Source organism: Amphiprion ocellaris, chromosome 3 (genome assembly GCF_022539595.1).
Source record: "Amphiprion ocellaris isolate individual 3 ecotype Okinawa chromosome 3, ASM2253959v1, whole genome shotgun sequence".
Taxonomy (NCBI): Eukaryota; Metazoa; Chordata; class Actinopteri; family Pomacentridae; genus Amphiprion; species Amphiprion ocellaris.
In genome coordinates, this window is record NC_072768.1 from 13668321 (window position 1) to 13689566 (window position 21246).

The window sequence follows — 21246 nt, forward strand, 5'->3', positions numbered from 1 at the left end:
ATGCTTCTGGGAAAAGATGGGATGCAAACGTAAACTCTCTCACTGTGACCCTTTACCAGCCTCAGCCAAGTGGTTTTAACTGTGGATATGCCAGCTTGAGATAGCTTCAGTTTGAGCCTGTGACAGGACTGTCCAGTATGAAAAGTACACTTAACATTTCAATAAACTCTGATGATCACCCATTGAGCCACTGTGCAGCTGTTTTTAAATCCGTGCCATGTTTTTCTGCAGACCACCACCAAAGTCCAGGTTTTCTGTGCAGCACTCAGGGCTGTGAGGCCTCCTCCTACAAATGACAAAACTGAAACTACTAACTTGGACCTACTTTAACTTTGTGTGCTCTCCCTCCATATGGACTCTGAAAGAGACTGGAGCACATAAGCTGTTTTTCTTTACAAGTTAAGCTGCAAAGAACAAGCGGTCTGGGAACTTCTCCAGGTTTTGCCTGCACTCTGGTTTCTCCCGCATTCCTCTTTGTTGCAGAAACAGATGCTTCTTCCTGTTCACGTGAGGCTGAAACATTCCCACTGTAGTAATGTCTTTATGGGAATTCTGCTGGATGTTCGTGCAGGCTGCTGACAGTAACAACTCAGCTTGGCTGTTTAAAGTGTCTGCTTGTGTTTGATGTATATTCATGTGTTTTACTTTCAGTCCTGCTACCTGTGTGATACCTTAATTTGTCACTTGGACACATCTTGTGACACAAAAGTGTCAAAGTACACAGTATGAAAATAGCCTCTGTTGACAGGAACCTGTGAAAAGAGTGTGAGCAGTAAAAAAAAAAAAAAAAAAGCAAACAAACAAAATAACCCAGTAATGATCTAATGTCTGCAGTTTCTGCTTTGTGAACAGGACATATTTTAGTGAAAACGTCATGTTTTAATACCCTTTAATGAGCACAATGCTTGTTCATACAGCTGAAAACCTCCTGTGACCTGCTGACTGCTCTGAGAAACAGCTCTCTTGGTTTAATTTTACCGTTTCAAGTGAAGACCTCCTCCTCATCATGTCCTCTGACCCGTACATCTTCACCACCGACACTCTACCCAGTGATATCCGCTTCCTCCCTCCTCTGGCCAACGGCCTTCTGGGCTGGAGAGTGTACAACAATATCATGCACATGGGTGGTGTTTATAATGGGGAGGGTGGACGCTGCCACAGAGCAGATGTCCCCTGTCCTCTGGATGTGAAGCTGGAGACAGAGGAGCCTGTCCAGCACACCTACAGCCTGAACACCCACACAGGTAGCCCCTGCAGAAGTTTTGATGTTGCTGTTCTCATTTCATCCTGTGAAGCATGATCACCTCTAACCGTGTCCTCCTCTTGTCCAGGTATTTTTACTCACACCCTGAGCTCAGCCAGCGTCACCGCCTCACAGTCTTTGTACTCTCACCGGTACTACTCCAACCTGATGGTGATGGAGGTTCTCCTGGTGCGGCAGGTGACTTCAGAGCAGCCGATCACAGTTAACCTGGTCACATCATTCACACCTCAAAGCAAAGACATTGTTTTCCAGTCAGGTCCTGAATACAAAGGAGGAAGGTGAGATTTACAGCAATTTTTTCAGCCTCACACAAGAAGCACAAACTATAACACAGTCTGCTTGTCTGCTTTCTCTTCTCTCTCAGCCACATCCTAGGACAGACGAAAACAGCCGAGTTCCAAGGAGGCTCTTGTCCCACAGTGCACCTGATCTGGAGCCCTATTCCCCCCAGTCTGACGCTGCTGCCAGAGCAGAGCCAGGCCCGCTGGGGCTTCATCTTGGTTGTGGCCAACAGTTTAGAATCCGCTAAGGCCAGTTTTGATGAAGGCCTGAGTCTGATGGCGACTGGTAACCTGCGGCCGTCTCATGAGAAGGCCTGGAAGGAGCTGTGGCTGCAGAGCAAGGTGGAGGTAACAGGATCAGAGAGCCTCTGCAAGGCTCTGATTGGTTGCATGTTCTACCTCCTCAGTGCCTTCCCGTCCATACACGACACCTCCAGCTCTTTTGGTGGCGTCAGTCCAGGTGGGCTCTCTAATGGTGGAGACGGTCAGGACTACTGGGGCCATGTTTTCTGGGACCAGGTGAGGCTGGTGGTAGCTGATGGAAAGTTGTGTTGTTTGATTGTGTTGTATGATGTATCACACGGTGGCTTAACTTTCCGGTGACAGGACATTTGGATGTATCCTGGGATTGCGCTTTTCTACCCCAAGTTGGCCCGAGCTGTGCTGGAGTACAGAGTGGGGACTATAGACGGTGCCAAAGACAATGCAGAAAAGCAGGGATACAAGGTATGACGATCAGTGAGATCCTCTTAGCTGTTTTCTTCTCAGCATCTCTGAAACAGTGACAATAATGTTCAATTTTATGGAGTATTGTCATCACTTTCTTTGCATCACCAGCAGGGACTCCACTGACTAAAACCCCAACCTGTCATTTCGATTTTTATACATATACTGTACAACGAGGTGTTAAACTAATTAAATCCTGCTCTCACTGCAAACACAGGAGCGGTAAGAAAGTGAAAAATTTTCCAGAAGTCTTCCTATCTATCCTCATAACAAGAACAGCACGAAAATTATTATTGAACATAAAAATAAGCATAAACAGTTCACAGAATACATAAAATTAGCGCTTAACACACTCCTTTAACAGTTGCCTAGACGGTTGTCATCTTAGCAACATGTCTGAATAGATAATAGATCAATTGCAACATCAGACCTATTAATAAACACTTAACATCAGAAATAAATCATAGCATTATTGACAGATACAATAAATTTCAACAGCTTCACCTCTTCTAGATCCATTTCAGCTAAAAAAAGAAAAGAAAAAGGAAAAAAAATCCTCATTATTAGATTGTGTGAAACAAGCTGTAGTTCCTACAGGGAAGCAGAGGCCTGCAGAAATAAATACACATCAGAAAAAAGAACTGATTTAATTTGAAAGATAAACAGGACGACTGTGCTGAAACCTGGTATTCCTTCCTCATTACTTGGAAAGCGATCACAATCTTAATAGCTTTTGCTAGTTGCGGTGCATTTACTGTGCCTGGTTTTTAGTGGCGAGGATGAGGAGAGGGTTTCCTTTTAATATTGCTGAGGTTTCATGGATGCATGGATAAAGGCCAGCTTGGTTAATCGCAAAAAAGCAAATTCAACTGAAAACTGCAGAAAACAGCTTCAATAAACAGAGCTTCTGCAGATAATGAATTGTGAATAGTTTAGTTGTGAACAGTTGCTTGGTTGGACCTGACAAACTGGTTTCCTGTACAGATACACTGTTAGTAGCAACTAAAGGTTAATGCAGGTGACAAATTGTTAGAGCAGGAAATATTTTAGGCAGATTATGTGTTAGACATTGTCTGATTGTACGTTAAACAGTGTGAGTTTTCTAAAGGAAAGATTGTATCTTTTCAGGGACTAAAGTTCCCGTGGGAGAGTGCTGTTTCAGGGAGAGAGGTGTGTCCGGAGGACATTTATGGACAACAAGAGATTCACATCAATGGAGATGTCACGCTGGCCTTCCAACACTATTTCTACCTCACTGAGGTTTGCTCGTTTATTTCCTGTTCCCCGTCTCACTGTCTGACTCTGATGGCTAACTGAGCTCTTTGCTGCAGGATCTGTCCATGTTCAAAGAGAGACGTGGCAGCGACGTGATCTACGGTGTGGCTGATTACTGGGTTTCCAGGGTGACGTGGCACCCTGAGGACCAGAAGTATCACCTCCTGGGTAAAGACCATTATTAGAAAGACAGTACTTATTGTGAATTTATTTAGCTTGACATGGTTTTCTGGCTCATTCTTTAATGAAAGCATCTCACTTCTCTACCACCAGAAACTCTTAGTAGTGAAGTAACACCAGGTTCTGACTGTTATTGGATATTGTTCAGGCCTTTTTACTTAAATTTGCTTCCTATTGTTCTATTATTGTCTGAATTTTTTCATTACTTGTCCGTTAATTAATTTGATTGGGAAATTTACAATCCAACAAAAGACACTATAAAACATAACATCAAAAGCACTTTTTAGACATAGAATACATAATATTTCTGCCTTCATCAGTCCATTAAAGTGACAGCACTGTGACATTTAGATAGAGATCAGTGTTCTGTTGATCTTCATCACGGTTTCATTCAGGCGCAACATTTGTCAATGCGACGTAAGATTAGACGAATACCAAGTGATATATAATACATAATAATGCAGTAACGGACTAATCTAAACTAACAGCAACTTTATAAATATCCAAATAACAAACAGCCCAGTTAATTATTGTTTTTCTAAACACTGAACATGGTCTCCAAGTGTGATGATAATCTAAGTACTACTTTACCAACAATAACAGTAGGACTTGATGTTAGATCCCGGTCAGTCCTTTCTCTATGTCAGGGATAATCGTAATAAACTAATGCTTTTGTTCAGTGCACCGATGCACACAACTGTCTAGTTTTAGGGACTCTCATATAGATCCTGATTCTGTCTGATGCAGCAGGTCTTTAATAAACTCAGAGAAAAAACATGTTACAACAGCTGGAACAAATAAATTCACCTGTAACTCTTTTTGTGTCAGCACACCTATTTGAAACTAAGAAAATAACAGTGTAACTTACCAATGGACTCTCTCTGATTGTGGATATTGGTGTTGAAATGTGGAAAAAGCCATCCCTTCGTCACTTCACACAACTTGCAATACCATTGCGTGTGCATGTGAATTCATTAATGTGACTGGGTGAAGTTCAGACTTGTGTTGAAAGTGAAACTGAGATCTTACTAGGTTTGACCGTTGTGACTTTTACAGAAATGTAACCATTGGGTATTAAGACATGAAGCCAACATGTTCAGCTGCGCTCAGATAAGAGAAAGGAGTGCATGTCTGAACGTGGCTTTGATACAAATCAAACTTTTGTGATCTGGAGGAATAACTCTATTATACGCATGCAGTTATCCTTATATAGTGTGATTTGTACTGTATTTAATCAATATTGCTACACACTTCATTTTCGTTGCACTCAGGTGTCATGCCACCTGATGAATACTACCACAATGTCAGCAACTCTGTGTACACAAACACAGTGGCCAAATTCAGGTACTACTATTAGTGTCTCAACATATTACTATATTACACATCAGCTTATGAATACCGGTAATACAATTCTTATTTGTTAGTCTCCAGTTTGCTGTAGAGGTGGCCAATCTCCTCCAACATCCTGTTCCGAAGGAATGGAAAGAAGTGGCCGAGCACATCAAGATTCCTTTCGACGAGGAGTCTCAGTACCATCCTGAGTACGACGACTATGTTAAAGGTCAGTCTCTGGGCCTTTCTGACACTGATCATCATGAGAAAATCAAGCCCCTGTAGCATGAATGTCCTCTCGGTGTCTCACAGGTCACCCAGTGAAGCAGGCAGACACGGTGATGTTGGGTTATCCTCTTGGACTGGAGATGTCCCCGGAGGTCAGGAGGAACGATCTGGAGGCATATGAGCCGGTAACAGACCCTCATGGTCCCGCCATGACATGGGTAAGAGAGACATGGTTGTACGGTCAACACTGAATTGCTGCTAAAATAACACATTTTTCCTTAAACAAATATATGCAATAAAGTGAGTAATGATGCCCATTTTTCATACTTTGATGTTGTTGGAGTCTCACTTGGTCTTGTGGGTTCTTATGGCAAGTCAAAATACACTACATTTTAGCATTAAACACTAAACTATTACTGCCACAGTTCAGCATCAGTTGCATAATATTCATAGTAATTGTTCCAGTCTGTTATTCTGCACCTTTAAACTTTAAGATGTATCAGACTGAACATGCCCAAGTTTGAACATGCAGGACTCGGTGGAATAGTCTTGAGTAGTTCCATCTGGGCTCCTTTCTTTCCCATTTACAGAGCCAGGGTTGTGTATGACGGCCAGATTTTTTTCAGCTCACACACAGAATTAACAGCTAGTGGGCTGTCAGGAGATATTTACGAAATTCCACAAAAACAACTAATTGGATCCATGCACTCCAACATAAATGCTGGTTTTATATGCATAAGTCTGGTAACTAATAGGGGTCAGTACCTGATGCGTAGTCCACAATAACAATGTTATCATGATATGTAAGACAACTATCTGCTATTCACCAAATTAGCTATTAAACTGAGGGGAAAAAACATAAAACTTAAATGGCAAAATGCAGAAAATATGTATTTATTCACTGCAGTGTGATGTCAGTGTATGCTGTTGAGTATTAATAATGTGTCAGGTCAGTTAATTAGAACTCTGATTTGCTTCCCCTCACTGTGAGTTTCTTCTTCTCTACAAGTTCGTTAACTTCCCTTTACTCTAACCTTATAAATCTGTTAAGCGCCACCATGAGGAGTCTTAAAGTAGTGACTCTGGCAGGTCAAACTGGCTGTGGGCACCCATCAAGGGCGTGTTTGAATAAAAATATTGATACTTGGATAATGTGTGTTAAGAACAGGCAATATGATATATTGCTATATCAATATAATAATGACCCACTTGCATTCCTTATAACTACAATTGTTTGCACTAATGCCTTTTCTGTCCATTGTCAGGGTATGTTTGCAATCGGCTGGCTGGAGCTCGGAGAGGCAGAGAAAGCTCAGCGTTTGCTTGAGAAGTGCTTCAACAACATCCAGGGGCCCTTCCAGGTATCCTCATGACTCACACACCCACCAAATGCTAACATTTATACAGTGAATATGTGGTTATCTCTCCTCACAGGTGTGGAGTGAATCATCAGACGGCTCTGGTGCAGTCAACTTTCTCACAGGTATGGGAGGATTTCTGCAGGCCGTGCTGTTTGGTTACACTGGTTTCAGGTCAGTTATCAATCCTCCCAACATGCACAGTGAATAAAACACCTCAGTATGTGCCGTGCACAGCGTGTCGTCACAGTGTTACAAAGCTTCACATTGTGTGTGTTTTTTTTCTAGGGTTCAGAAAGATTTCCTGGCATTTTCGCCACTTCTTCCTAATGACATTTCTGAGCTGTGTATCCGTGGCGTGAACTACCTGGGCAGTCAGATGGACTGGCTGCTGAGGAAAGACGAAGTCTGTATCATACTGAGGGAACAGTCAGGCACTGCTGGCAACACTAAGCCCCATAATCTACAAGTTGTCTTGAAGGCATCAGGCACCAAAATCCCTCTCACGCCAGGTAACTCACAAGCTGGGACATGCAGTTAGAGCTGTTGATTTCTGTTCTTTGTAACATGGTTTATTTTTACAAGAAATATGGAAATTTTTACATTAATAATACAGACAAATACACCACTCCCACCAAGTGCAGCCAAAGAGCTATTTACACGGTACAGACAGGTTAATAATGGCATATGAGATAAGAAAGAGTGCAGTAATGAGGAAAATTAGCGTTAAACGTCAAGTATATAATCTTTTCAAACACCGTCTGTCGTATCCAGGATGAAAATCATGTAGAGCATTTGCTCTGTTTAATAAAAGACTGACAGGCTTTCATTACAGTGACACCTTGTATAAAGCCTCTCATGCAGATAAGAGAACCGGGAGGTGCTGGATCCCTAGAGAGTGACATACCATGTGTCAGTATGAGACAATGTGATTTCAATATACTGTGCAGAAGATGTAGGAATGTCAACTGTTGCACACTGGAGGATATAAAGCTGATTATTCGCAAAAGAGTTTTATACCCATAGGAATTCAGTTTCTCAACAGTTTGATTAAAGGGTACTATTAATAAACACTTGAGTGCAAACCTGACTCCAATCCAAGCTGATTTGTATACATTTATACTTGCAGGGCAGCCAGTGACCTTTCCCCGAGAGTCCGGCTACGTTTGTAAGCTGGATTCCACACTGGATTCTTCCTGCTGGCCTTTCTGAAATGGAAGCATCCATTCTCCACATCTGTCCCTTTACCGAGGATTAAAAACACAAGTTGTTTGATATCCAAGTTCTACTATGTTGTGTGTATCCATTCCTTTGAACAATTGTTAATTTTTTTGTGTAAAATTCAATAAAATGTCCAATTTAATTCACAGTTTTTGAATATAGCTGCCTATAAATCACAATGCAGTGCCACACATATAAGCATAAAGGGTTTCAAAATGTAAATCCACTGTTTGTTTTGGTTTAATAAAAAGAAAAATGCATGGAAGGAAGTTGTCAGTGCTGGCTTTACTTATTTATGAACTGAGTAAATTCTCAGTAGATACTCAACAGATCATTTGGAATCATATGATCAATAATTAGAAATGTGATTCAGTAATATATCCTATCACAAAACTTTAAGCAAATATATTATGTTGAAAGCTTTGCCTAGTAGGCCAGAGATGCAGTGCACAGCTTGCTTCTTTCATGGTTTTATTGCAAGTATGTAAACAGTTCAGTGAAGAAATGTTTATCTTACCTTGATGAACCAGACAAACTAGATGCACACTTGGGACTTTTGGGACTTAGGACTTTTTGTAACATAGTTGACAGGTATCATAGTTGACTTTTTTTTTGCTGTTTTCAGGGCTAAAATCAACATGGCTGCCTATAGCCAAACACCACATGGCATTTTTAGAGGAAGATTCTTCTAAAATATTATATATACAATTGAGTAAAATTTTAATTTAAAGTTATTTATCAAGATATTGTAGTAAACCTGTTGACATGCGATAAATCTACACTTCACTCACACACTACTTTATATTAAATAACTCAGAAAGCCTTGGAGTCTTGCCAGTCTTTTCTTCAGGAGGAAATGACATCATGTGGAGCAGGTGATGTGATTTGGAATTAACACACTTCCTTGAAAGGTGTTTTTGTAATGGGTAATTTAGTTGAAAATGATTTCTCGGACACAGATGCAATTTGTTATTTTTCACATGAAATATAATATATTGCCAAAAAAGAAATATCTGTCATGATTATCTCAACTTAATAAAAAGAACACAATCAAAACAATTTTCGAATGAGCTCATTTTATTATTGTTTAGCTAATTAGAAGGTGGTTATTAAATTCACATAGTTATTTAGTTGACATTTTAAAGATATCCAGTCATTTTTATTAATAAGTGATTGTTTCCATAATAAATAATTATGGAATTTGTAAAGACATGATCATAATGATAATAAAAAAATATTTTTTTTTAACTTTTAATGAAAGTGTACACAAGCTATATCCCATGGACTTCAAAAGTCCCACAATTATATATTGACCCGCTTGCTGTACGACTAATGGGTTCAAACATTATGTTGCTGTTTGCTGAGGAAGCAGTGTCACGATCAGTGATTATACTTAGCTTTTTTAAAAAATAAATGTTTGTTTACGTGTTTCATTTCCCTGTAACTGAATGTATTTGAGTGCTGTGGGCGGAGCGGACAGGTCAGGCTAGATGCTGACTGGCTGATTTAAATCTGCGCAGCTCTGTAATTCCGCCCTAAACTTCCTTTGAGTTCGCTACATTTGGTTCACGTCACTAGTTTCCGCACCGTTCTCCGCTATTGTTACCAACGTAGACTCCGCCCTCTCGGATGTAGCTGTTAACAAATCGAACGTTCCCTATCCTCATACAGCTTCAGGATTGGCTGGTGAAGTTTGAACTAGTTATAAACGGTTTCAGCGGGGCAGTGGGCAGGTTTGCTGTTGTCGCCCGGGACGTTTAGACTGCGGAGACTTTACACATGGAAGTCTCCCCCTCTTTTTTTTAGCACATTTATTTTTACGCAAGTATGCGATTGATTTAACTGTTAAAATTAGCGGAGCGTTGCGTTTCTTTCACGGAAACTCAAATATCAAAGGTAAATGTTTTTACGTTGGCTTAAATGATAAACGTTAGCTAGCTAACACTTTAACGTTAGCCTTTTAGGTCTGTAGAACAGCTGTAAACTAAAAACAGTCTCCAACTCGGCTGAAGTTACTAAGGATGTGTCAAAGTAACCGTTGCCACAGACTTAGGACAACGTTTAGCAATATTTTAATGTTTAGAGTTGTGTACGAGTTGATTCCTTTTGTGTGGCTAAGCTAGCATGTTACTCAGGAAACGTTAGTCAGCTCGGCTAATTCTGTTTACTGCATTACTTAATCATTTTAGAAATGTTAGGTTCATGTAAAGGTGCCGTTTTTTTATTGTGATACAACATGTCAGTGCCGCTATAACATGAAAACAACGCATGCCATGTTATTGTCGGCCACATTGTTGTTAAATAGCCCCAATACTTAAATCGATCTGTCCGCGAAAATGGAAGCCACTGCGCATGCACTGCAACAAAGCAAAAACACTGCACAATGGATCTGACAGTGAAGGCCTATAGAAAAAAATACACAGTTGGTTTGTTGAATTAATAAAGAGAAAGTCATTTTTCAAGTTCTGCAGATCTGTCAAACGTTATCAAGTATTAACGTTATCTAGTATCAGGTATTGGTTGTGGCTTTAAATAACATTTTGATTTACAAGTAATGCTAGTTTCTTTTGACTCGACTAGTTAATGATAGTAACAGTAGAACAGATAGTAATCTAAACATGTGTGTACCTCACACTTAAAGACCCACAATAAATGTGGTGTGATGTACATTACATATCTAATGCATATCATCTATGAAGAACACTAATAGTAAACACTGGGTTTTGGTATGAATTCAGATTGGAAAAAAAAGGACCTGTTACCTCTTCAGTTCCAAATTTTTTGTTAATGATGTCCTCAGTTGTTAAAATTTCATCAACAGGCTGCAATTAAAGTTGTAAATTCTGTAGTTATTGATGTATCACAAGTGTGTCTTCTTTTGACTAAATTTATCCAGACTGTGCAATGTGATGAGTTGAACTCAAGTTTGTTTATATATACATGCCAAAAGAAGGGAAAAGACTGCATCAGAATGAACAGTAAAACATAAGGAAAATGAAATATACCTGGCTCTGGCTTTATAGGCTCTAGGTAATGCTTCAGTTTACTTTTCTCTTACTTGTCATGTCAAGTCTGTAGCAGCTTGTCCTGATTTTAATTGCTCATTTTCTCCCCCACGCAGTCACTATGAACTCTCTGTTATCATCTGTGCGATCCCTCATGGAAATGTTTGATGGCAAAGCTCAAGAATTCATCAATGAAATTGATAATGTCCACATGGTTTGGCTTGAGGAGATCCAGCAAGAAGCCAATCGCATGTTCTCAAGGTAAACTTGAAATAAGACCATAAAAGACTTTAGTAAATTTGTATTTGTCTTTTTATCATTTCAACTTCCATTTTATAAATCTGTTCTATGTAGCTCTTCATGATAATTTAGCAATGTTCTCATGAAGCTGTAATTTTTAATTTCAGAGATTTTAATGCAGAACCAGAATTAATGCCGAAAACACCATCACAGAAAAAGAATAGTCGCAGGAAGCGTGTGTCTCTGGGGCGTCAAGAAGAAAATCAAGCCAGGCGAAGGTTTGTGATGTCAATTACTGCTTTAGTGAAAGCTTACTTTTCAGTTTGTAGTTTCTTCAAACTGGAGCAGTTTGAAAAATGTTGTGCTTTTGTAACTCTGAATACGTTTTTCTTCCTGTCTAGATTTTCAAAGGGAAGACGGAGTAACCTTCGGGGCTCTGGAACCTCTGTCAAATCACTGAACTTGATTGCTGAAGAGGAAAATATTCCGGAGCCCTCCACCTCTGAAGCCAGCAACACCACTCAACCTAAACGCACCACTCGCAAAAAACAGAAAAAGCCTGAGGTTGCAGAGGATGTGAGCTTGTCACCGGACAGCAGTAAAACCGAAGAGGTGCTGAACAAGAAGCCAGAGCTGGTAGAGGAAGCAGAGGCGGACAAAGAAAACAAGGTGAACAATGCTGAAGTCCAACCTGATGACATGGGCAGCACTGCCCAGTATCCTCCTAAGATACCCTCCCCTGAGGTTGTTGTCAGCATCTCTCCAGCAGAACGCTTGTCTGCTGAACTCGCTAAAAACTCGGTGCTCTCTCCTGGCCGTGCAGCTGCTAAGATCGCAATAGCTGGAACTTCTCAAAGCTCAAGGCGCAGCTCCGTACGGTGCTCCCTCAACCTCCGTCACTCGCTTGCTGGTCTGCGGCACAGTATGACCCAGGAATCTGTTCGCAGAGCCTCACGCCGTTCAATGCTTAAGAGGAAAGCAGCTCGTATGGGCAACTCCACATGTAGCAGCAACATTGGTGGTGAGAAAAAAAACTACTGTCTTAATAATTTCATAGATGTTAAACATTTTCAATGTCTTTAGGACTTTTATCCTTGCTGTGTATAATGTTACATTATTCTTTTGCTTCATATCGTAGATGACTCTTCAGTGGACTCTGCAGATGAGAAGGATGAGTGAGTAACAAGTTTTCTTTCTATGAATGGCATAATGTGCTTAGGTAATAGTGTGGAGCTTTAAAATGTTAAGTTAAATGGCAGATGTTTTTACAGAAACAACATGAACACAACCCCACTTTCCTCTATACGTCCTTATAAAATATTAAAAAGACAAAACATATAGTATGGCTGAGAAACTTTATTTAGAGATTATTAATGGAATTTGAAAGCTGACATATACCGAGAACCTTAGAAAGATAATGTTTTGCTTTCTTGATAAAATATTTAATCTGCTTATTGTAGAGGAATCCTTTGTGATATTATTAGTCTGTGAAGCTGTTTCTAAAAACTATGTCCATACGTTTTTTTAAGAACATATCATTCAGTGCAAAGGCATAGGTCTCTGATGCAGTCTTTAAGTTTTTAATTGTAGAGCTCACTGACCAGAGGAAAAAACAAAAAAAACAGATGTTGGTTACATTCACTGTTGTTTTTTTATCTTTATGTGATTAGAATATAGATGATCATTATAATTATCATTTTAGAAAATCTGTATAATTTAGGGTTTTGGAGGCATGTCATATCTTAATACATATGATTGTTCACATTTATACACTTTAATTTCGCTTGAACACTAAACCTCTTGACTGACTGGTAAATTTACCTGCATAGCTCACCCTCATCTACACATTAGTACTTTTGAATCTATTGAACCATATTTATTTTCTTACCCGTGTTCATTTATTCTATAGTGTGGCAGAAGATGTACCTGCAGACACAGTGGATAATGCTGTACCAGAAAAATCTAAGGAAACTCCAGAGGTATGACCATATTCCTTTTATTATTTACATTCATGCATTTGAAATTAATTAATCATCATGTTTAACTGATCGACTGTTTTGTCATCAAAAAAATCTAGATCCCGATTAACCAGCATGTTGGACGCATCACTCGTTCTGTGGCTGCAAACTCTCCAACACTTGCGCCTCCCACATTTTCTGTCTTTGATCCAAAAATGAGTACTCCAGGAAAAAAAACAGGTATGGGAACTTCTTTTTTTTTTTAAAAACTGCTTCTTCTTTCAATATAGTTTTGTACTAAAATGCAGCTTGTGTGTGCTTGTCTTTTAGCTGTCGCTGAGAAGCAACAAACTTCCCAGTCCGTTCGCCGGTGAGTACTGTGTGTTTTTCACATATATTTTAATGGACTTTTGTCCTGTCTCCCATATTCTGTGCATTCTGTTGTCCTAAATGACAGAAGGGAAATTGGTGTACTTTTTAAAATCTGTTGTGGTGTTAAAGGATATATCAACACGCAGAGAAAAGTCCATTCTATTTTTTATTTTAATTACATTTTTTTCTGTTTTTTTTAAGGTCCAGTCGCAGTACTAAACGCAAAGCACCAGACACTGTAGAGGAAAGTCCCACAAAGAGGTTCTCTCCTCCCAAGAAAAGTCAAAGTGTATGTTGCAAAATTGTTGTGCTGTGGTTAAAAAAAAATATGGGTTTTAGAAAAAATGTATGATTTGTGTTGTTTTCTTGGTGCAATGTTAATGTTTAGGCTTTGTTTCTAATGCACAGGCAATGAGACCAAACATGAGATCTTTTCTCCACACTGTGCAGAAGAATCAGATGCTGATGATGACTCCAAATTCCCTTGGCCGAACCGCTGTGATCAAGTCTTTCATCAAACACACCACTCCTTTGAAGATTGATCCTAAGGTAGGTTATGTACTTATATATGACAATATGAATTAATTCTCATTTGGTATTACTACTAATCCTTCTGAGTATTTTTCATTAATGACTTTTCCTAAAACCAAAATCTTGTGTATCTTTGAAGAACATTTGACATTTGCAACAACACAAATACACGAGAAGTGTCAAATTGAATTTAAATTTTTGCAAGTGATGGTGTGTACCGTGGGTCACATTTTTGTTGTTATCAAATGGCGTGGTCCTCTTATTTCTATATTTTTCTCCCCTCCTCAGTTGAGCAGTGGTATAGTGGTAAGTTAAATGTTGAATCACTGTATGGTGTTTGTGGGCATTTTCCGGTGTCTAATAATCCCACTGTGCAACTTAATTAAGTATCTTCTCATTTAGCTCGCACTCTATAACTAGCCCCTTTCCCACTATCACTTTTTAACAAATATTTGGGCTACATTAGAGCTTACAGTTTAGAAAGATTTCTTCTAAATGTGTTCTGGTGAAAACAAGGGCAGCAGCACATCTGGATAAATTACTGAAAATGTGACACTTAATATATAGGAGACAGAGCTTCATGCAAACACCATAACACACTAGTTGACTTGTGCCGTTGTACAGGGTCTATGTGTGAAAGGGGCTACTGTAATGTATTTAGATTTCACTAACACCCCAAACTGCAGTTAGTGTGAGTTGATAGTTCTTCTGATCCCACTGGTCACTAATGGTGTTTGTACAGGCTGATGTGATCTAACAAGCCTTCAACCTACCTGAAATAGCTACAATAACCTCATAGATGAAAATACAGTGAAAATCCATGTCAACTGAAAGCTCTTAGAGCAGGAGTGTCAAACATAAGGCCCGCAGGCCAAAACCAGTCCGCCAGAGGTTCCAATCCAAACTGCGGAATGACTTTGACAGTGTAAAAATTTACAGAGGTGAAAATAAATCCTTACTGTGAAAATATTTGAAGACATTGCACATTGTGCAGTATAATGTCAGTCAGCAGCTTCAGTATGACAGTATTCAGTATTTAAAATAATTTCTAGATCTTGAAAAGTCATAAAATACTATATTGTTCAGTTCCAGATACCTGCAACTAAATGTTTTATGCTTTTTGTAGACGCTGTGATCTGTAAGTTGTGATACACAAATGATAAACTGAGGCTTCATTTTTGTTAAGATATTTCAGGTCGTTTCATTTTGGAAAACGCTAGTTTATTCAATGTGAACATTGTCAGAATGTACTTTTTTGCACTAAAACAAAGGGAAAAATTTGTAGTTGTCATTATTTATCAGTTATTATGTTAGGATTTTACTGGTCTGGCCCATTTGGGATCAAATTGAGCTGAATGTGGCCCTGAACTAAAATGAGTTCGACACCCCTGTCTTAGAGCATTAAGTAGTCTTATTTGTTGTTTATGCAATTGGTGTGAGTGGGTTAAGATGAACTGGAGAGGAGATCAAGTCATTGTTCAGGAACTGGATTCTGTTTAAGAGTAACTTGTAATCAAATTCAGCTACTGTCAGTTTCTTGGTTTTTCTTCTCTTTTGTGTTTTCCTATTTTATTTCAATTTACTATCACAGATAGAACAGTAATTGATCTTTGCTGGCTACCAAAGCGTCTTCAAAGAAACGCAAGCTCTATAGAGCATCAGTCACTTTTGGAAACTTTATTGTTGTAGGTTGCTGTGAATTTGTTGGTGATCTATTCTAGTTATTTGTCAGGAAGCATGTCCAAAATGTTAATCTCACAATTTTTTATTTATTGTACCAGAATTTGCACATGGCTAATTTCCATTTGCAGTCCCTGAGCACCACAAATCTAATATAACTGTTGGTGTAGTTTGCATCTTTTTTTATGTTAATCTACTGATTAGTCTTTGCTGTACAGTTACTGCAACATAAACATGCACTTTATTAAACTCTTAAAGGCCATAAATGTAACACAAGGATGGGTTTTTGCAGCTGGCTGTTTTCCTCATTGATGCACTCCACTTTGGGTTATTTGGATGAATGCCACCTTTCATATTACAGTATATTAGTATTAACGTGTTTACCTATTCAGCCCTTGTTTTCTCTTTTCTTAGACAAAAGAGCGTCACAAATTGGAAGCCCTTAAAAAGAAGATGGAGCAAGAGGAGGAGAGGATGAAGAAAATGGAGGAGGAGAAGAAAAGAAAACAGGACGAACTTAAAAGGTTAACCCTTCGTCTCATACCTTTTATAGGGTCTAAGTCAGTAATTACTTGCCTTTATTTTTCGAGACTCACTCCTACGATATGTGATCTAGGAAGAGGGACGAGAGGTTAAGAAGAGTGTTTGAGGCTAAAGTAAAAGAAGAGCAAAGGGAGGAAGAAAAGAAAAAGAAGATTGAGCAAAAAATGGCTCAGATTGATGAGAAAAATGATAAGGTAAGACACTCTGATGGCTCCAAGTCTGGTTGTTGACCTAAACAGACTGAACCCTTTTATTTGATCCTTTAATCTGTGCCTCTCCATGCAGCGTCAGGCAGAGGAGAAGGCCAAGAAGAAGGTGGCCCTGAAGCGCCAAGAGGAGCAGGAGCAGAAGAAGAAGCTGGAAGAAGAGGCCAAAAAGAAGAAGATTCAGCAGGCGGTGAGACAAAGCTCTAGTATTATATTTATTTATATAATCCTTTGGCACTTTAGCTGTTTGTTTTCTTTGGTGCACACAAAATCAGGTGTGTATAGATGTAATAGCATGACAAACTGTATATATGGGTTTTTTCCTACATGGTGGAATTGTTTTGAATGTCTTCATAGAAAGTTTTTCTCCTTGTCATGTGTCCAACCAGTTATTTAGTAATTAAAATGTGTTTTCCATTACACATTCCAATCAGTCTTTTCTTATGTTGTGGCTTTTTTCGAACTTTCAGGAGGAGGAGAAGCGGCAGCTGGAGTTCCTGGCCAAGAAGAAGGCCGAGGAGGAGGAACAGCGAGCTCGTAAGCTGGCTGAAGCTCGCAAAGCTCTGGAGTTGAGGAGGGAGCAGGAGAGAGAGCTGGAGAGAGAACGACTAGCTGCTGCTGAAAGGTCATCTATTGTGTTTAATACTCCTTAAAGTTGGGGTGGTGACAGAGAAAAAATAATAACCTGGTTATTTAATTGGCTAACATTCAGCGTTTTCACTTGCCCTGCTACTAATGATATTAGCGTCATTAATGTTGTGTTCACTTTCTCTAGACTGTAGTTACACTGAACACATCAAAATGTTAAGTGAGCTAATGTAATAAGCTGAAAGAAAACCCCACAGCTTATATTTCATGTCATGGTGAAAATGCAAAGTGTCTAGCTTCTGTATCGGCTCCAGTTGGTTTGCTTTACTTAGTTTTTGGCAAGCGACTGCACTGCCTGTATTAGGAAAACCATTTGACTTAATTCAAACCAGCACTCGTTTTCAGGTTTAAAAAGCATAATTTAACTGTTACAGGTTACAGCACCAGCCAGAGTTTACACGCTGACATTAACTTAAGGGCTGCTGGCTGTGCTGGTCCCATCATCTTCCTGCTGTCAACAATTCACAACTCTCTGCTTTGAACTGTATGACGTATATTTAAACGATTAGCAGATCACCTGCTGTGCTCATCTTGCATGAATTAGTCCAGGCCTCTTTACATTTTATTTCATTAGTTTGGATTTTTTTTGCCCAGCACACAGACAGGTAATGGCCCAAATAAAGATAGTCACTGAATTTCACACAAAGTATATTTCATTACAGTCACAGAATCTACATTTACTAGTAGGAAATGATCACGTTGCAGTTTTCTAAAATAAATGGATAAAAGGTGCTGTAATGAGGAAGAATAGCAATAAGACTACGTGTATTGATGAGATCTGAACTACACCCATCCATACCTATCAACAGAACCATAATAACGATGACAAAATAAGTCACCTGAGTATCTTTTAAACATTGTATATGTAATGTAACTGGAACATGAGTTTTGTTTTGCTTCCAGGGAGCGAGTGGAAAAAGAAAAGGCAGTTGCTCTGCAACGTGAACTGGAGCGAGCAGCGAGAGAAAAGGAGATGAGGGAACTGGAGGAGAGAAGGAAAGCACTTGAGGAAAAAAGAAAACTGGTAAGAAATTGAAATATGGAACAAAAATGTTTTACATGATGTGTAAAAATACAATGGGTTTTGCAGTACAGGGATCAAGTTTAGATGTTTAGTCCACTAATATTTACTTAATGTATAAAAAGTTTCAGTAGCTCTGAGTTTGACTCTCCAGTTGCTCAGCTGTTGGTTATTGATGTGATCATGTTTTTGTTTTTTTTTTCCCACCAGGAGGAGCAGCAAAGATTGGCTGCCAAAGAGAAAGCTCTTAAAGAGAGTGAAGCCGCCAAGCAGAAGGAGGCTACACAGGTACACCGACAGTAGAAAATAATGATTAACTGAATATACACAGGCACAGTTTAGAGTGAGGCAAAGCAGAATTCTAGGGTAATTATTCTCAGTTTAAGGGTTCAGCCAAATTACAACCAGCCAGGAAGGTAGTTTTGGCTTTATTTGTCTTAGTTGTTCTTTAATATTGTATAAATGAAAAGTGGTTGGTGGTGTTTTGTCGATTATTCCCAGTCGTTTGAGTGAAAAGCTCGTGAATACAGATTACTTTTTCACTTTTTCATTTTCTTAAATTTGCCTTATTTTAATATACATATACCATTCAAAACTATATCGTATCTAATAGTAACCAGGCATTTCATTTTGTGTCGGATATAAATTAACCATATTATCCCAATATACTATTTTGAGAATATCTTATTTGCAATGTTATAGCTAAATGTACTTTTTTATCCTTTCTTCCGATCTCTAATGAAGACCCGTGCTGCCTTAAATGTGACGGTGGACATTGAGGTAAGAATCTAACTGCAAACACTGACGCTTTTCACCTCAGTCTTTGGCAGACATGTGGATACACTGGAAGGAAAGTTAGTGTTTGCAACCTGTACATGTAGTGCAACAAAAGCTATGATGTGGCATAGGCAAATCAGTTATTAGGAAATGTCTATCGTGGCGAGTGTCTATGTGGGGTTTTTCTGTGGCAGAAACAGTGCTGGCAGGGCACTGGACAGTATTTACTCCTATTACTTCATCAGAAATGCATGTGGAGTTTGTTTCTTTAACAACAATATCTTGACATCATATCACCACTCTAACTGCCGTTGTATGATGGATGGACTAAAATCGCTGAGATCATCTTTAAAATATACTGCTTGTGATAGACAGACATGGCCAGAACAAGATATTCCATTTTCTTGGTAACCAGGCTGACGAGTTCCACTCATATGTTCAGGTGCTTTAACCCTGTAAAACCCACTGTTGCAGAAATACATCAGTTTTATCAGTTTTATATATGTATATATTTTATTTTTGCTAATTTTCTACTAAATTTGGGTTTATATATTATTATTGTTGTTGTTGTTGTTGTTGTTGTTGTTGTTACTATTATTTAGGTTTTTTTATTTTATTTTTTTCTATATTTGGGTTTATATATTATCGTTATAATTATTTATATTTTTAATTTTATTTTTTTTTAATCTTTTTTTCTATATTTGGGTCTTGCGGGGTTAAAAAGAGCAACAGTGATTGCAACAACACCTTTCTGTAAAGTTGGAAAATTTTCAACTTGATCATGGCAGTAATGCAGAAAAGCCAGTGTGTTGAGTGTGGACATTTTCTCAAGGCGGCCTTATACTCTTTGTCCTCATTTGGTCAATTAATCAAAGACACCAGGCTTAGAAAAAAACATTAAATGGACACTCAGTCTAGTTGTTAAATCACATGAATCATTTACCTGAATGTTTGTAGGGCTTTGTGTTTGCCTGAGTTATTCTGTTCAGCTCTGTTGAAAGACTTGTCCACTTTTTGTTTTCAGCGCTCAGTTTTGAGCACACCTGTAGGAAAAGGTGGTGGCATCAATGTGGTGGATTGTGAGGTAGGCATTGATGATAGAATTTCAGCACACCTAGTTCATAATTTTCTATCGAAAAACAGAACAGGAATAACTCTGCATTAGTATAAAACATTACAATGGGGTTTTCTATCCTCCTCCTGCAGCAGTCCTCACCACAGTCATACGTCATCACACCAAAAGGCAACAACAAACCTTTGATTACGTCCAAAAATCCTGAGGATTACGGGATGGATCAGAACAGTGACGACTCCACTGACGATGAGTCTGCACCGAGGAAAGCTATTCCGTCCTGGGCGGAAGGTATTTGGGAATTACTGCAGTTATGTATTTATTGTGATAGTGCACACTCTTCAGTAAACGTAAACTACTGTAACGATGTGACTCATTAATTTAACACATACTGTCTAAAACATGCAACTTTGGCCTGAGTCTGTTAGCATGATATTGGACATGAACGAATCAGCAATGTTTTCAACCAGCCAGCGTTATCTTAATTACCTCACCACTCACGGCTAACGAGGTCTGCCTGCATAAGTGGTGATTGCAGCCAACAAAATTAATGGTTGCACGATAAAAATCAAGGACATATTGTTTTGATAATTAGTAAGAACTTTGATGGTAAAAGTGCTTCACTTATTGTCAGTTGCATTATGTGGACAATTACGAGCAGCAGTATCTGTGGTGCAGTCAGCTGAAATGTGACTTATTCCAGATTGATTTCGGCCCATATTCATGACTGTAAATGAGAAATGCTGGTTAGCTGTTTTTAAACACACCTATTTGATGAATGTTTCTTTTTTCCAGGGCCCAACCTGCAGCAGATCATCATGAAGCAGTACTTCAACCCTCCTGATTTAGACTCTTTCTTCGGAATAGTTGAGTCACCGAGACTGGAAAACATCTTTTACAAGAGCAAGCCTCGGTATTTTAAACGCACCAGCTCAGCGGTGTGGCACTCGCCTCCTGGTGGAACCAAGTAATGTCTGTACACTCATGCAGATGTACACGCTGCTGTATGAAGTTTAATTCTTGAAAGTCTGTTTTCAATAAAGTAACTTGTTTTTTTTCGGAATGATTTTAATTGTATTTTTGTTAAAGATTTTTAGTCGCTGGTGTTGGTTGTTTAGTCAGAGATGACCACATCTCCATATCCCAGACTTTTATTTTCATGGTTCTGATTTTAAGTTACTTTTTTATAGATTTTTGACTTAGCACTGAGAAAGCAGAACACCTAATGTTGGTGATGGGTTTCATTTCATTGTACCAGGTAAATAAGGCAGAAGGCACAACACCGGGAATGTGGCCGGTTCTAATATTTATGGGTGTATTGCTTTGCC

The 21246-nt window shown here is 38.9% G+C and overlaps 2 protein-coding genes across 8 annotated transcripts; both read left to right on the forward strand.

The window, feature by feature from the left end:
- The first annotated feature begins 268 nt into the window (after window positions 1-268).
- pgghg (protein-glucosylgalactosylhydroxylysine glucosidase) lies at window positions 269-8130 on the forward strand. Of its 2 annotated transcripts, none has more exons than XM_023283457.3 (14): window positions 269-507; window positions 918-1244; window positions 1332-1542; window positions 1629-2064; window positions 2152-2271; window positions 3400-3531; window positions 3603-3714; window positions 4998-5070; window positions 5151-5287; window positions 5371-5504; window positions 6552-6647; window positions 6721-6818; window positions 6933-7156; window positions 7774-8130. In XM_023283457.3, the coding sequence occupies exons 2-14, from the start codon at window positions 1007-1009 to the stop codon at window positions 7854-7856; spliced, it is 2094 nt and encodes a 697-aa protein (XP_023139225.2). In that variant the 5' UTR covers window positions 269-507; window positions 918-1006; the 3' UTR covers window positions 7857-8130. The 2 variants fall into 2 exon arrangements, with proteins under 2 accessions (XP_023139225.2, XP_054865445.1); XM_055009470.1 differs by having other exon boundaries at window positions 269-438.
- Window positions 8131-9576: 1446 nt separating this feature from the next.
- incenp (inner centromere protein) lies at window positions 9577-20977 on the forward strand. 6 transcript variants are annotated; one of them, XM_035950092.2, is made up of 21 exons: window positions 9577-9761; window positions 10987-11131; window positions 11278-11388; window positions 11512-12131; window positions 12249-12285; window positions 13020-13089; window positions 13188-13308; window positions 13399-13438; window positions 13642-13729; window positions 13849-13989; window positions 14260-14277; window positions 16066-16175; window positions 16268-16388; window positions 16480-16590; window positions 16871-17025; window positions 17952-18072; window positions 18280-18357; window positions 18814-18849; window positions 19871-19930; window positions 20056-20209; window positions 20714-20977. In XM_035950092.2, the coding sequence occupies exons 2-21, from the start codon at window positions 10992-10994 to the stop codon at window positions 20887-20889; spliced, it is 2508 nt and encodes an 835-aa protein (XP_035805985.2). In that variant the 5' UTR covers window positions 9577-9761; window positions 10987-10991; the 3' UTR covers window positions 20890-20977. The 6 variants fall into 6 exon arrangements, with proteins under 6 accessions (XP_035805985.2, XP_023130275.2, XP_023130273.2 ...); XM_023274507.3 differs by having other exon boundaries at window positions 13891-13989; window positions 20053-20209; XM_023274505.3 differs by having other exon boundaries at window positions 9578-9761; window positions 20053-20209.
- The last annotated feature ends 269 nt before the right edge of the window (window positions 20978-21246 follow it).